The following is a 15,423-nucleotide window of genomic DNA, read 5'->3' on the forward strand; positions in this document are numbered from 1 at the left end:
ATTACTTATATTCTATATCTTTACTACATGGATTCATTCTGCTTATGTTTAAAAAGGTAGAGGATTTTTAAATGATTATAGTCTTAAGTTTATAATTGTAAAATATGGAAGACATTTTAATACCTTAATCTAACAACTGTTCTTAGCATCTCTCAGATTAGAAGATGTTAAGGAGTTATCACTGGATCAGAAAGAGTTAATAGATTTGTATCCACCTACATATACAGTTCTCATTTAATTCATTTTGTGACTATGGGACTAGATCAGGTCACAGGGCTGAAGTTTGTATTAAAACCAACTATAATCGGGAATTCCCCCTTGGCCCAGTGGGGAGGACTCCTGCTTTCACTGTCAAGGGCCCAGGTTCAAGTCCTGGTCAGGGAACTAAGATCCCACAAGCCATGTGGCTCAGCCAAAAAACAACAACAACAACAACAACAACAACTAAGATCATTAATTGCAGAGCTCTTTCCTCTTTATTTGGTTCACAGAAACCTGTTGGTTCATTGTAGCAGTTAAAATGGAGGCACCTAAATGAAAATTCATATATTTTTCTGTTTTAGGTATGATGTACTGTGCATTCTGCTCCGTCACAGCAAGAACGTACGTTTTTGGTTTGCTCATAATGTCCTTTTCAATGTTTCAAATCGTTTCTCTGAATACCTTCTTGAGTGCCCTAGTGCAGAAGTGAGGGGTGCATTTGCAAAACTTATAGTATTTATTGCACATTTTTCTTTGCAAGATGGGCCTTGTCCTTCATCTTTCACATCTCCAGGACCTTCTAGTCAGGTAATCAAAAGCTTTTCTTTAATTATGAAATACTTAAATGTAAATTCTGTTTTCTGCCAGGTGAAATCAGTAAACATATGCATTTGTTTGACATATATACCATATATGAAATGTTTGCACACATCAATTGAGTTCGTTAAAATTGTTTCACAGTAATGTTTGATTTTTGGGCACTTTAAAATATAAGGAAAATTTTTTCTATTTATTCGGTTACTTGCCAGCTGTGTACTAAGTCTTCAGATTGTGTATGTTCAGTTAAGGTTTAATTTTATAATGGCTAAATTTAAATCTTTTGTTAAGTATCATTTTTAGCATAAAACTCCAAGTGGTTTTTATTTTATTATTATTATCTGCCACTCAAAAACATTATAAAACATCTGCAATGAAATCTCCCCAAGCTATATATTTCATTTCCCAAAAAACAAATGTGTTTAATAATTTCCTACCTGATACTTCTGCCTAATAACCTCTATGCAGACATACACTTTTAATGCACATAGAAGTATACTTTTCTATATCTTGTTGCTGATGAAATAATAAATTATGATTCACAGGCATGTGATAACTTAAGCTTGAGTGATCACTTACTAAGAGCAGTATTAAATCTCCTGAGAAGGGAAGTTTCGGAACATGGCCGTCATTTACAGCAGTATTTCAATCTGTTTGTAATGTATGCCAATTTAGGTAAGAGTTTTCATATTCTTTTTAATGTGTTGCTTTGTATTTACATAATAAATGATGAAAGCGTTTATTGCATTGTTGAGAACTAATCTGTTCTAAAGTAGAAGCAGTTATTCCATGCTTATCCTTGAAATCCATTGCAGATTATCTGTATAACTTTTTTTTTTCTTTTATCTTTGGCTGCATTGGGTCTTCGTTGCTGCACGTGGGCTTTCTCTAGTTGCGGTGAGCAGGGGCTACTCTTCGTTGTGGTGCGTGGGATTTTCATTGCGGTGGATTCTCTTGTTGTGGAGCATGGGCTCTGGGTGCACGAGCTTCAGTAGGTGTGGCACATGGGCTCAGTAGTTGTGGCTTGCAGTATTTTTCTTTCTCTGTCCGACTTCACTTAGTATGATGATCTCTAGGTTCATCGATGTTGCTGCAAATGACATTATTTCATTTTTTATGGCTGAGTATTATTCCATTGTATACATGTAGCATATCTTCTTTATCCATTCCTCTGCCGATGGACATCTGTGTTGTTTCTGTAGCTTGGCTATTGTAAATAGAGCTGTTATGAACACTGGGCTGCATGTATCTTTTCGCGTTATGGTTTTCTCCAGATACATGCCCAAGGGTGGGATTGCTGGATCATATGGTATTTCTATTTTTAGTTTTCTAAGGAACCTCCAAACTTTTCCATAGTGGTTGCAGCAGTCTACATTCCCAACAGTGTAGGAGGGTTTCCTTTTCTCCACATTCTTGCCAGCATTTGTTATTTGCTATCTTTCTGTCAATAGCCATCCTGACAGGTGTGAGGTGATATCTGATTGTGGTTTTAATTTGCATTTCCCTGATGATTAGCAACGTTGAGCATCTTTTCCTGTGGCCTTTCGGCATCCTGAATGTCCCCTTTGGAAAAATGTGTATTCAATTCTGTCCATTTTTGAATCGAGCTGTTTTTTAGATGTTGAGTTGTATTAACTATTTGTATATGTTGGATATTAACCCCTTATTGGTCACATTATTTGCAAATATTTTCTCCCATTCAGGAGGTTGTCTTTGTTTTGTGGATGATTTCCTTTGCTGTGCAAAAGCTTCTGAATTTAACTAGGTCCTATTAGTTTATTCTTGCTTTTATTGCCTTTGTTTTAAGGAGACTGATCCAAAAGAATTTTGGTATGATTTATGTCAGAATGTTCTGCCTTCGTTTCCTCTAGCAGTTTTGTAATATCCAGTCTTGCATTTAGGCCTTTAATCTATTCTCAGTTTATTTTTGTATAATGGTTTTCAAGAATGTCCTAATTTCATTCTTCTCTGTGTAGCTGTCCAGTTTTCCCAGCACCACTTATTGAAGAGGCTGTTAAAAAGAGAGTAAAGTTGTTGGAGAAAGTGTTGCAGGGAATTTGTAAACAGAGTGAATGGTAGATGCAAAGACTTGGCATTACATGACTTGGCTCAGTGGACAATATGAATGTTTTTCTGTGTGACATGATCTGGTGAAAGATACGAGATAGGTGATGGACCTGCTCTTTTTGCAGGTCTTGTGCAGGCACTGAGAGCCATTATAACATTATTAGCGAGGTTTACCTTAGAAAGATTACACTTGCTATAGTGTAGAATGGATTACAGTTGTACAAGACTAGAGATTGTAGTATAATCTATAGACAGATATCATTATTGCCTTATGTTATGGAGTGGGCAATAAGGAAGATAACACTTGAAAGATTTAGGAGTTTTTATGAGAGAATCAGCAGACCTTGGTGATTGGATATTTGAATGAATGGAGCAGGGAAAAGACATATGTCCAAGGTGTGACTTGAGGAACTAAGAGAACTGTGTTGCCATTTACTGAGAGGAAACGTAGGAATAGGAACCTATCTGGGCAGATTAAATTTTAAAAGTATGTTGTACACCTTAGCAAAGAACTCCAATAAACAGTGAGATACATACATCCAAAATTTGGAGTCATCTATATGAATGAGTATAGATTCTATAATGACTATATATTTAGTCACAGGAAAGTAAGCAGTATTAAGAGATAGTGTAGAATGAGAACTTTGGGGAAAAACATCTTCTATGAGCTAGAAGAAAAGAATCCACAGTTAAGAGTAAGAAATAGAAAATGGAGGAAATAAGAAAGGATGGACAGAAGGAGGGAGGGAATAGAAAATGGAAGAGACAGAACCCCAAGTAAAAGATTCAAGAACAAGGAAATAGTTAAATTTGAGAACTATTTTTTAGCTTCAAACCAAGTTTGGGAGAGAAACTAAATGAGAATGAGGAATGGGAAAATTAGAAAACAAGCAACAGGAAATTTAGGCTTTTTTCCCCCCCAAAATTTTTCTCTAGAGAGGGGAAAAAGAGAAGATGGTAGGTTACCAAAAAACCTTGTTTCTCATTTAGCGTAGTTTCTGTCTTTGTCATCTTCCCTTACTTTGTTGAGAGACAGTATCTAGGCTCCTCAGGTCTCTCTAGGCCCTACAAAGTGTGCTTTTCTCTAGGGCTTAGTATAATTGGAATGCCAGAGTCATGATCAGTACTTCACAGTTAGAATAATTAAATTTACCTTAACTAGGAACTTCCCTGGTGGTGCAGTGGTTAAGAATCCACCTGCCAATGCAGGGTTCAAGCCCTGGTCTAGGAAGATCCCACATGCTGCAGAGCAACTAAGCCTGTGAGCCACAACTACTGAGCCCGCATGCCACGACTACTGAAGCCCACACGCCTAGAGCCCGCGCTCCGCAACAAGAGAAACCACTGCAATGAGAAGCCCGCGTACCACAACCAAGAGTAGCCCCCACTGTCCGCAGCTAGAGAAAGCCTACATGCAGCAACAAAGACCCAATGCAGCCAAAAATAAATACATTTGTTTTTAATTTACTTTAACTAAATCAACGTATTTTTTGTTTTATCTGTATTTGTGCAGTCTAATCAAAGGAGACGAGCTTTAATCATAAAAATTGTAGGCAGCTATACATAGTTACTTTTTTATTAAAGCAGAACCTGCCATTCTTACTATTTTTGCTTGTTTTTCCTGAACATTACTCTCGTCCCTTTTTTACAGGTGTGGCAGAAAAGACACAGCTTCTGAAATTGAGTGTACCTGCTACCTTTATGCTTGTGTCTTTAGATGAAGGTCCAGGTCCTCCAATCAAATATCAGTATGCTGAATTAGGCAAGTTATACTCGGTAGTGTCTCAGCTGATCCGCTGTTGCAATGTCTCATCAAGAATGCAGTCTTCAATCAGTGGTAAAGTAGAATGTTCCATTCTTTATAGTACTTTAAAAGTAATGCTAGCCTTCTGTAGTACTAAATTAAAATTCTGACATTTATATAAATGAAGTAAAAGACTATATGCTTTATTATATTTTTAAACCGTTTGCTTTTTTACATGTTTACAAGAGACCTTTTTCAAAATTTACCACCTACTGTGATAAATCCCTTATTTATGAAATGGTGTAAGAATTTTAACTTTATTTATATTTTGTCTTCAGTGTCAGCATTTATATTTTTGCATCTTATCTTAGTATATCTGATCATTTTAATGAATGTTTTATTGTGCTTAGGACACTTAATTTATAATTTTGTTTTTAATAAAAAATTTAATATTGCAGTTTTGCAAAGAAGTGTATTGGCTTTTCATTGATGACAAATCTATTCTAGGTAATCCCCCTCTTCCCAGTCCTTTTGGTGACCCTAATTTATCGCAGCCTATAATGCCAATTCAGCAGAATGTGGCAGACATTTTATTTGTGAAAACAAGTTATGTGAAGAAAATTATTGAAGACTGCAGTAACTCAGAGGAAACCATCAAATTGCTTCGTTTTTGCTGCTGGGAGAATCCTCAGTTCTCTTCTACTGTCCTCAGTGAACTTCTCTGGCAGGTTAAAGGAAAATAAACATTCATATGTCTGTAATTTGATTAATTATTCCTTTAAATAAGAAATTCAGTTATGTTTTACCTGTCTTTAGGTTGCGTATTCATACACCTATGAACTTCGGCCATATTTGGATCTACTTCTGCAGATTTTACTAATAGAGGATTCTTGGCAGACTCACAGGTGGATACACTTTTTGCTACCAGAATAATTACATTTTTCTAGGTTCTAGAAATAACTGAAATTTCTAGTAGCTGAATATATTTTTACTTCTTGAATCTCTATTAAATGCTTAATCTTAAAAATATATAATAACATAACAAAATGAATGTTTTCCCTATCACAGTTTTATTTCATTTTTATTTTTTCTTAAAACTGCAGTTCCGTGCTTATTACTAGTCTTTTTCCTTGTACTTAACATTTTTCACTTTTTTTAACTTAAGAAGACTAACGTAGGCTTTTGATAAGTTTTTAAGTTCCATTAATAGTAATTTAGGACTACATATGCTTGTTTTTTAATTCATTACACTAAGTAACATTTAGGTATTTAACAATAATCCTTAGTCTGTTAGAAGTTTTATTAGTATATGAAGAGTCAACAGTAACTTGTTTGAACTAAGGTTATCCTACCTACCAGCAGACTTTCAGAGTTCTTCCCAAAATTCTGCTGTGTTCTTTGCAGTAAAACTCAGCCTAAGAATACTGATACAGAATTAGTTGCCCAAATCTACCACTTGACCCTCACTTTTCTCCCCACAGGGACTTATATGTATACATATTGCCACCTATTAGTCATTCTAATAAGCAAAAGAAAAATCTGAAAATGACCTTCAGAATTTTGTGCACTCCTGTAACATCTTTGGCCATGGTAGTGCAGTTTTCCTAGTAACTTTGTTAATGTGCTGTGAACGATTGACGAGTTGAGTATGTAGCATGTATGATATTAAATTGTGAATTAGTGGGACTTAAGATATAACAGCATGTCAGTATTTCAAGATACTGGGGACTTCTGGTGGCGCAGTCATTAAGAATCCACCTGCCAGTGCAGGGGACACGGGTTCCATCCCTGGTCTGGGAAGATCCCACATGCTGCAAAGGAACTAAGCCCGTGCACCACAACTACTGAGCCTGTGCTCTAGAGCCTGTGTGCCACAACTACTAAAGCCCACACACCTAGATCCATTCTCCACAACAAAAGAAGCCACCGTAGTGAGAAGCCCACGCACTGCAAGAAGAAGAAGCCCCAGCTCACTGCAACTAGAAAAGCCCACATGCAGCAATGAAGACCCAACGCACACAAAAATTAATTAATTAATTAATTTTTATAATATGAAGCTATTGGTACTTGATATTCTGTTAAGGAAAATTTGCCTCCAAATTTTAAGCTGTAAGGTCACTGGAATAACTGTTAAAAGAATCACAACTACATGAGTTTTTAGATTTTTGGTACATAATGTTAGAAGAATTGTGTACAAATGGAAATGTCTGTGTATTGATCCTCAGAATAACCAGTAAAATCTTAATTTTTAAATAAATAGAAATGAAAAAATTTAAATGACTTTAAGTTTTTAATAAATTTGTAGAACACAGTGTTTAATGATAAATCACTTTAATCAGGTATTTAAGAGGGACTGGAAATACATTAGACTTCTTAAATTAATGTTTTCAAATTCTCAACTAATTTAGCATCTTAAATTTCCAGCAAATCAAAATCAATGTTTTCAAAATAGTGTTAACCAGAAACAAATTACCATGAAACAAAAATGTTACAACCTATATTCATTTATTTAGTACCTATTTCAGTATCTTGACAGAATTGGATACTTCTAGAGTCTATTTTAATAGGATCTAATTTTTACTCATTAATTATTTTTCTAAAGAACTTAAGCATATGTTATTTACTATGTGACTTTTTTTTAAATTCATTATTTTTGGCTGCATTGGGTCTTTGTTGCTGCGCGTGGGCGCTTCTCTAGTTGCAGTGAGCAGGAGCTACTCTTCATTGCAGTGCGCAGGCTTCTCATTGAGGCGGCTTTTCTCATTGCGGAGCATGGGCTCTAGGGCACGCAGGCTTCAGTAGTTTTGGCACCCGGGCTCAGTAGTCGTGGTGCACAGGCTTAGTTGCTCTGCAGCATGTGGTATCTTCCTGGACCAGGGCTCAAACCTGTGTCGCCTGCATTGGCAGGCGGATTCTTAACCACTAAGCCACCAGGGAAGTCCCGTGTGACTTCTTACAGATGCTTTAAACTCATCAGTCTCATCCTAGCCTTGTAGTTTCACTCAAGGAAGTGATAATAGTAAAGGTATAAATATTGGATTAATGTGCACAATAGTGAGTTTTTGTGAACAAACTAGTATGGGATTGTTATTAGCTTAAATGTGAAGTGTTTTGTAAAATGACCATTTGGTTTATTCAATAAACAGTACTTAAGAGATATTTACAAAGTGTCTACTTTGTGCCAAGCACTGTCATTGGCAACAGAACAAAGCCGGCAAAAACAATATTGATTATAATGGCTTAAAAAAGTAGTTGATATTAATGGTGATGTGGCAGAAATACTGAGTATCACTTTGTTATCAATTAAAAACTAAAGAATAAAAATAGAATATATACTACAATAATACAAGTGTTTCCAGCTAAACATGCCTATGCATGTTATTTTTTTTTGTCTGAAATCATTAGACTTCGAAAAATTACTCAGATGTCTGTGGCGGTCCAGTGGTTAAGACTCCACGCTTCCAATGCTAGGGGGTGCGGATTCAGTCCCTGGTTGGGGAACTATGATCCCACATGCCGAGCGTGACGGCAAAAAAAAAAGAAAAATTACTGAAATATTTTCCAAACAAGATTTATATGAATGTATGTACTGCAAAATAGAAACATGTAAACAAAAGAAAAAGCCCTGCTTTTGGTTTGGAATATAATGATATTCTATTAAGTGAAACAAATGGTATGCAAGAGAATTTTTTCTAGATACTTCATGTTCAGCTACTGATACTACAGAAGGCACAATTTTACCCATAAATTTAATTGGCTACTAAGGAGAACAGGACTCCATTGGCTATATAAAATGTTATGTTGAGGTTTGGCTAGAGCTGAAATGAAATCATTGATCACGAGCAATTCAGCCAGTTCTTGGCAGTGAAAATGGCTTTAACCACCATGTGTATTCTGTTGATTAGAATTCAAGTTAATTTTGTACTACCAGATTATATCACTTTCATAGAAACTAGACTTTACACTCTGAAGTGCAGTCTTGAAGTCATGGTCTAATAACTACAAGTAAATATGTTCTCAACTGAGGCATTCATGAAGACATAGTTTATAGTTAATTTTAATGAGAACAATTTAGTATTGGTATCCTTAATTGTTCATTTAAATTACAGTATAGCGAAATTATTTCGGATTGATAATAATTTCATAGGACTTCAGACTCTTGAGTCAGACTTAGCTCCCCAGCTTGCTAGCTATGTGACATTAGTTGTTTGACTTCTGTACTTGTTTTCTCATCCATGGAGTGGGTTTACTAATGGTACCTTCTTAGTAATTTAACTGTAGATTTAAATAGATCAGATTATTACATCAAAATGTGTATTGAATGGCATTCAGTAGGCTCCAGAATGTTAGCTAAGAGATACCGCAAATTTATGTATCTGGTTCTTTTCTAGAATTCATAATGCACTTAAAGGAATTCCAGATGATCGAGATGGGTTGTTCGATACTATCCAGCGCTCTAAGAATCACTATCAAAAAAGAGCATACCAGTGTATAAAATGTATGGTAGCTCTCTTTAGCAGTTGTCCAGTTGCTTACCAAATATTACAGGTGAGAATTTTTTCTTATAATTTTGTAACAGTCTGAATCATAATAAGGGGTGCTTTGTTAAGAAAAGAATCATGAAAGTTTGGAGTCAGCTTTTTAACCTAACATTAAAAATTATTCCAGATTCTTTCATAAACAATTTTATTTTCTTTTCAAGGGTAATGGAGATCTTAAAAGAAAGTGGACCTGGGCAGTGGAATGGCTTGGAGATGAACTTGAAAGAAGACCATACACTGGCAATCCTCAATACACTTATAATAATTGGTCTCCTCCAGTGCAAAGCAATGAAACATCAAATGGTTATTTCTTAGAGAGATCACATAGTGCTAGGATGACACTGGCAAAAGCTTGTGAACTCTGTCCAGAAGAGGTAAAAAAAGCCACCAATGGGCAGCAGATAAAAATGGAAGAAAGAGAAGTAATATTTTATAGGCAGTGTTTATTGTTTAAAAAAATTTACTGTGCAGTAAATTTGTCATGCAGTTTTATTGGCTTTAATGTTTAGTGTTGGTTGTTCTCAAGTAATCAAAGAAGATTGCTGACTCCTTTGTTAGAGTTAATTTGGAGAAATTTTTGTGAGATTGTCTGAAACTCATATATCTAGGTGAATCAAACTTTTTCTCTAATTGTGAATTATTTTATCTGCAGTAAATGAAAAAAATGTTAAACAGGTCAGCTTTGCGGATCTAATAAAATTTATTCCTAAAGATTAAAAATAAATTTAAAGTTGCTTTATAATCACATTCTTAATCTCTTTAAATATTTTAATATTAGGAGCCAGATGACCAAGATGCCCCAGATGAGCATGAATCATCTCCACCAGAAGATGCCCCATTATATCCTCATTCATCTGGATCTCATTATCAACAGGTAAACAGGAGTTTGCTTGTTTTCATTATCCCCCAAATTTTTGTGCTTTACTTAAAAATTATTTACTTATTTTTCTTACATATTTTGTAACTTACTACCTGTGACTGTAAAGTAGTAAAGGAACTATTTAGAATAACTTTGACAAGAAGAAGAGTGGTTGGAGTGGGGTCATGTAATAGCATGTTTCGACTAACCCGGTAGTATTTTCTTTCTCTACTAGGCAGCCCTCTTGTACTAAAAGCTGTAGTATTTAATAAAAATGTGTGATAAACACATCAATGTAAAATTAATAACTATTGAAATATATTAAGAATGGAAGTGTCTTGGTTACCTCTGTGCAATGTTTAGTTGCAATAAGAATGTCTTTTAAAATTAACAGTTTGATTGACTTCAGTAGATGGAAAGAAAGAATGATAACTGATGAAAATGTTTTATCTTTTAACTTTCATTCAAAAACAAGTTTTTGGAAAGATTGTCCTGAATTAAACCATAAACGAGACTAATTCAGATCTTTTAAGGCAGTGGTTCTGAAATTTAACGTCCCTCAGATCACCTGAAGGCACTTGTTAAAATCAGAGATTGCTGAGTCCCACCCCAAGAAAAAAAGACCCATATCTACTTTTAAACAGACTTTACACCATGATTTTTCATTTTAATTTGAAAAGTCTGACATGCTGATCTGTTTCACCTTCTCAGAATAATCACGTGCATGGACAGCCGTATACAGGGCCAGCAGCACATCACTTGAACAACCATCAGAAAACTAGCCAACGACCACAAGAAAATTATGAAGGCAGTGAAGAAGTATCCTCATCTCAAATGAAGGATCAGTGAAATTTGTGTAATTAACTGGTTCCTTTAAGACCAGGCACTTAGGCCTTACAGTCCAAACTTCTATATTTGGCTAGTATTTAAAACTAGAGAAATTGTTCATCATGGAGTGGAGAGTTGATTCATTGTCTCATCTGCAGAAATTTGCTGTCAGTATGTGAGCCACCTGCAGGAGAAAGTGTATAATGTTTTGTAATAAATGGCTGATAGCAATATGTAAATGGCAGAGGTGTATATAATATATTAATGTTTGTTAATTCTTAGGCAAGAAAATTTTTTTGATGAATGCAGAGTTCTACAAAAAAATAATTTTTTCTGTTTGCTGCATTTGGCAACCAGTATTTGCAGCTTTGTGGCAATTGGATCAAATCCTCTACCAAAATGAAGAAAAAAGGTAACATTGAAAGAGGCCATTCATATCAATCACACCAGTAGTTTTTGTTAACTCTTAGTTACTGGAGCCATGTAAGACTTTGAATTACATGGATGATAATCTGAAAATTGATGATGTAATAACACTGTTCTGCATATTACCTTTTTATTCTGGTAATACATTAATCACTTTACAGCTGTAGTAATGCTATAACATTTAGCTTGGCTTCACACTAAGTTTGTGTAGCCAGTGAGGACAAATTTACCTCAATGACAGCAGTTTCCTCAAAGTGACAGCTGTATTGCCCAGAGCTTTTATTTCTTATACCAGGAATAAATAAAACAAGGGGAGATGTGACAAACAGTTTTTGGTTACATATATTTTCTTCATATTTAACGTTTGACAGTTCAGTCTCTGGTGGTATACAGAATGTGAAAATATTGATAATAGGAATTTTAAAATATTAAAACAAATATGCAAAATTTTGCCCTGCCAGAATGTGGGGAGCGTAAAAGAAGACTGTATTTGGTGCGTTTGTTTTGTTTTTTGATATATAATTTTGCTTCAACTGCAGCCTGATGAAGTGGACATCATCAGGGTCCCACAGTAGTTTGAAATACCATTGTACCAACATGTCTGGATGATTTTCTAGTCAGTCACTATTTTACTTGAGAGCAAAATTATCCCAGTTTCTTTTCCATTCCAAAACTCTTATTGTTGTGAGTTTAATTAAATAATAAATTTCAAGTTAGTTAATATAATTCTGAAGTACTATTTTAGAATAAAAATTTGTTTCAGAATTCCAGGAAACTTGTGAGTAAATATTATATTAAAAAAAAAATTGGTGGGGCTTCCCTGGTGGCGCAGTGGTTGAGAGTCTGCCTGCCAATGCAGGGGACACAGGTTCGAGCCCTGGTCTGGGAAGATTCCACATGCCGCGGAGTGGCTGGGCCCGTGAGCCACAACTACTGAGCCTGAGCGTCTGGAGCCTCTGTCCCGCAGCAGGAGAGGCCGCGATAGTGAGAGGCCCGCGCGCCGCGATGAAGAGTGGCCCCCACTCGCCGCAACTGGAGAAAGCCCTCGCACAGAAACGAAGACCCAACACAGCCAAAAATAAACATAATAAATAAATAATAAAATTTAAAAAAAAATTGGTAACTTTTGAATGTGTGTAATATTTTGGAACCTATCTAAAAACCAAATATCCCTGCAAACAAATACAGCCCATCCAATACTATTTAAATATATTGCTGTTTTGTTTTATAGAAATTATTTTGCTGAATTCACACAAATAGAATTTGATTTAAGAAGACTTTTGTCCTGTGTTGTGTTTTTGTTTCTTGTTCCTCTTTTGTTTTCTTTTTACAGACTGCAATAAAATTAATTTTTTGTATAGCATGCCTTGACATGCACTGAATTCAACAGTTCAGACACGTTGAGTTTTTGTGTTGAAAATGATTTGCTTTTTGCCCTTTACCACACAGGAATTACAGAAAAGAAAAACAATTAAGTATTGTTAATTTTTAAATTTCCTAAAGTAAGTAGTCTTGTGCTTTGGGCATATTTCTGTGGTCAGTCCTTGTTACTTAACAGTAGTTATGTTAGAAAGAGTTGCCATGAGCACTGAGTTAAATGCTGATGTACAGGAAGTACTGGGTTAGGACCCTGCAAGCCTCTGGTTGTATTTTTGAACCCATCAATACATAATCTTCTTTCATATGTGTTTCTGTTCAAAGATACTTTATTTAATATATATTTTTGATTGACATTGAACTCAAGGGCAGCAGAACTATAAGATTCACGTCTGAATGATGCTTATTGAAAACGTAAGTTCTCAAAGTGGCACGGCCCTCTTGTGTTTAAGAACACTACACAGCATTTAAAACACTTTACTTGGGATCTATTTTAAATAGCGGAATCATAACCAAAAATCAGAAAAGAAGAATAGAATATGCCACTCAGTACCCCAAAAATGACTCCTTTTTATAGTATGGCAGGGGAAATATAAAGGCAGATCGTCACCCGCCTTTATCTGGGAACATTAATATCAGATGCATAAAAATTTTTGCTGCTCTGTGATGACTGTGAATAGCCACAGGACCATGGGTTTTTTAAAAAATTTATTTATTTTATTTATTTATTTTTGGCTGCTATGGGTCTTCACTGATGTGCGTAGGCTTTTTCTAGTTGTGGCGAGCAGGGGCTACTCTTCGTTGCGGTGCATGGGCTTCTCATTGCTGTGGCTTCTCTTGTTGTGGAGCACGGGCTCTAGGCGCACGGGCTTCAGTAGCTGTGGTTGGCGGGCTCTAGAGCGCAGGCTCAGTAGTTGTGGCTCATGGACTTAGCTCCTCCACAGCATGTGGGATCTTCTGGACCAGGGCTCAAACCCGTATCCCCTGCACTGGCAGGTTGATTCCCAACCACTGCACTACCAGGGAAGCCCAAGAGTATTGATTTTGAGGTTATAAATAAATTTTATTGAGTAGACGAGTTATAAATTTGAAATACAGAATCTACAAATAAGGAAAGTTGAGTGTATTTATAAGAATTAACACAAGTTTGATGGTACTTTAATTGAATTGATAGGAAATTTTTTTTACAAAAGACCTCTAACTGGAATTATACAAAGAAAAAATAAAGTGATTAAAAGAGAAGGTACTTATTTCCACTACTCAATATAGGTACCATTATATATATATAATCAATGTATTCTAGGTTTTCTGTAACAGGAAATTTTGTCAGTTACTTCAACTGCAAAGGGCTGGGGTAGCCAGTGCTGCTTCAGGGAATTTTGAAGGGAAGATCCTCAGGACACATGGTCCCAGCAGCTGTTAGGGCCTTGCCCCAGTATCGCCTGACCAGGACCAGCTAGCCACAAGCAGCAAGGCTCCTAGCTGGCTAAGCCAAACTTGTTACAGGCCAATAAATCAGGAGACAAGGTGTTGAGGCAAGGAATACGACTTTATTCGGAAAGCTGGCAGACCAAGAAGATGGCAAACTAGGGTCCCTGAAACTCCATATTGGGATCTGGATGCCAGTTTCTTCTATAGCACAGAGAGGGAGAGGAGGTGAGGAAGTAAAGTTAAAAAGCCATTTGTCTTGCAAAATAAGAGGGGATGTGTTAATTTCTTCTTTTCTATAGCCATTCACAGGTGGGCAGGGTCAGAGTGTCACTGTGAGCTGAACAAAGGCACTTTAACATTCAGGCAGAGGGGCAGAGTTCCGTAAGGCAGGATGCTTACAGCTGTAGACAGTGATTATAACAAAAGCAAATGGGGCTTCCCTGGTGGCGCAGTGGTTGAGAATCTGCCTGCCAATGCAGAGGTCCAGGAAGATCCCACATGCTGCGGAGCGGCTGGGCCCGTGAGCCACAACTACTGAGCCTGCGCATCTAGAGCCTGTGCTCCACAATGGGAGGGGCCGCGGTAGTGAGAGGCCTGCGCACCGCGATGAAAAGTGGCCCCTGCTTGCCACAACTAGAGAAAGCCCTCACACAGAAACAAAGACCCAACACAGCCCACCCCCCCCCCAAAAAAAAGTAAAACAGATCCAACATAGAGTAAGAATTGACTCTTCCCTGTTTCAGTAGCTGCTGTCTTTTTGTACATCAGGACGTCAGTAATGAATTAAATACATGTGGAACATTAGATCACCATGAGAGTTTCTCAGAAGACAGTCCTAGGGAAATCAAAATTAGGATTGGAATTATACATAACTTCTGGAAATCCTAACATGTTCATGATATAAGACATGCCTCCATGTGGAAGTTTATTATAAACTAATTCTTTCAGACTTGCTCATTTGATGCTTAAAATTGGGGTATGATCTCTAATCATCCTTAAATTAACCTATTCATTATGAGACCATTTTAGTCATTGACATTGTAGAAGCATATTTTTTATATAAATTTATATTTAGTTTTGACTGTGGATCTTCGTTGCTGCGTGCGGGCTTTCTCTAGTTGCGGCGAGCGGGGGCTACTCTTCATTGTGGAGCATGGGCTTCTCATTGCGGTGGCTTCTCTTGTTGTGGAGCATGGGCTCTAGGCACACAGGCTTCAGTTGTTGCAGTAAGTGGGCTCAGTAGTTGTGGCTCTTGGGCTCTAGGGCAGCCTCAGTAGTTGTGGCACACAGGATTAATTGCTCCACGGTATGTGGGATCTTCCCAGACAAGGGCTTGAACCCATGTCCTTGGC

At 36.6% G+C, this 15,423-nt stretch overlaps 1 protein-coding gene across 4 annotated transcripts in view; it reads left to right on the top strand.

Moving 5' to 3' along the window:
• The window catches only part of LOC137757680 (ubiquitin carboxyl-terminal hydrolase 9X-like), a 145,547-nt gene extending 133,007 nt beyond the window's left edge, over positions 1-12,540 (top strand). For all 4 annotated transcript variants that reach the window (XM_068534289.1, XM_068534290.1, XM_068534291.1 and 1 more), the window contains 9 exons: positions 564-789; positions 1,344-1,473; positions 4,517-4,702; positions 5,117-5,337; positions 5,426-5,514; positions 9,001-9,157; positions 9,312-9,524; positions 9,929-10,024; positions 10,721-12,540. In XM_068534289.1, coding sequence (XP_068390390.1) covers positions 564-789; positions 1,344-1,473; positions 4,517-4,702; positions 5,117-5,337; positions 5,426-5,514; positions 9,001-9,157; positions 9,312-9,524; positions 9,929-10,024; positions 10,721-10,858 — 1,456 coding nt within the window. In that variant the 3' untranslated portion in view covers positions 10,859-12,540. The remainder of the gene's footprint in view (positions 1-563; positions 790-1,343; positions 1,474-4,516; positions 4,703-5,116; positions 5,338-5,425; positions 5,515-9,000; positions 9,158-9,311; positions 9,525-9,928; positions 10,025-10,720) is intronic.
• Positions 12,541-15,423: the final 2,883 nt, after the last annotated feature.

This window comes from Eschrichtius robustus (genome assembly GCF_028021215.1).
Source record: "Eschrichtius robustus isolate mEscRob2 chromosome Y unlocalized genomic scaffold, mEscRob2.pri SUPER_Y_unloc_3, whole genome shotgun sequence".
Classification (NCBI taxonomy): Eukaryota; Metazoa; Chordata; class Mammalia; order Artiodactyla; family Eschrichtiidae; genus Eschrichtius; species Eschrichtius robustus.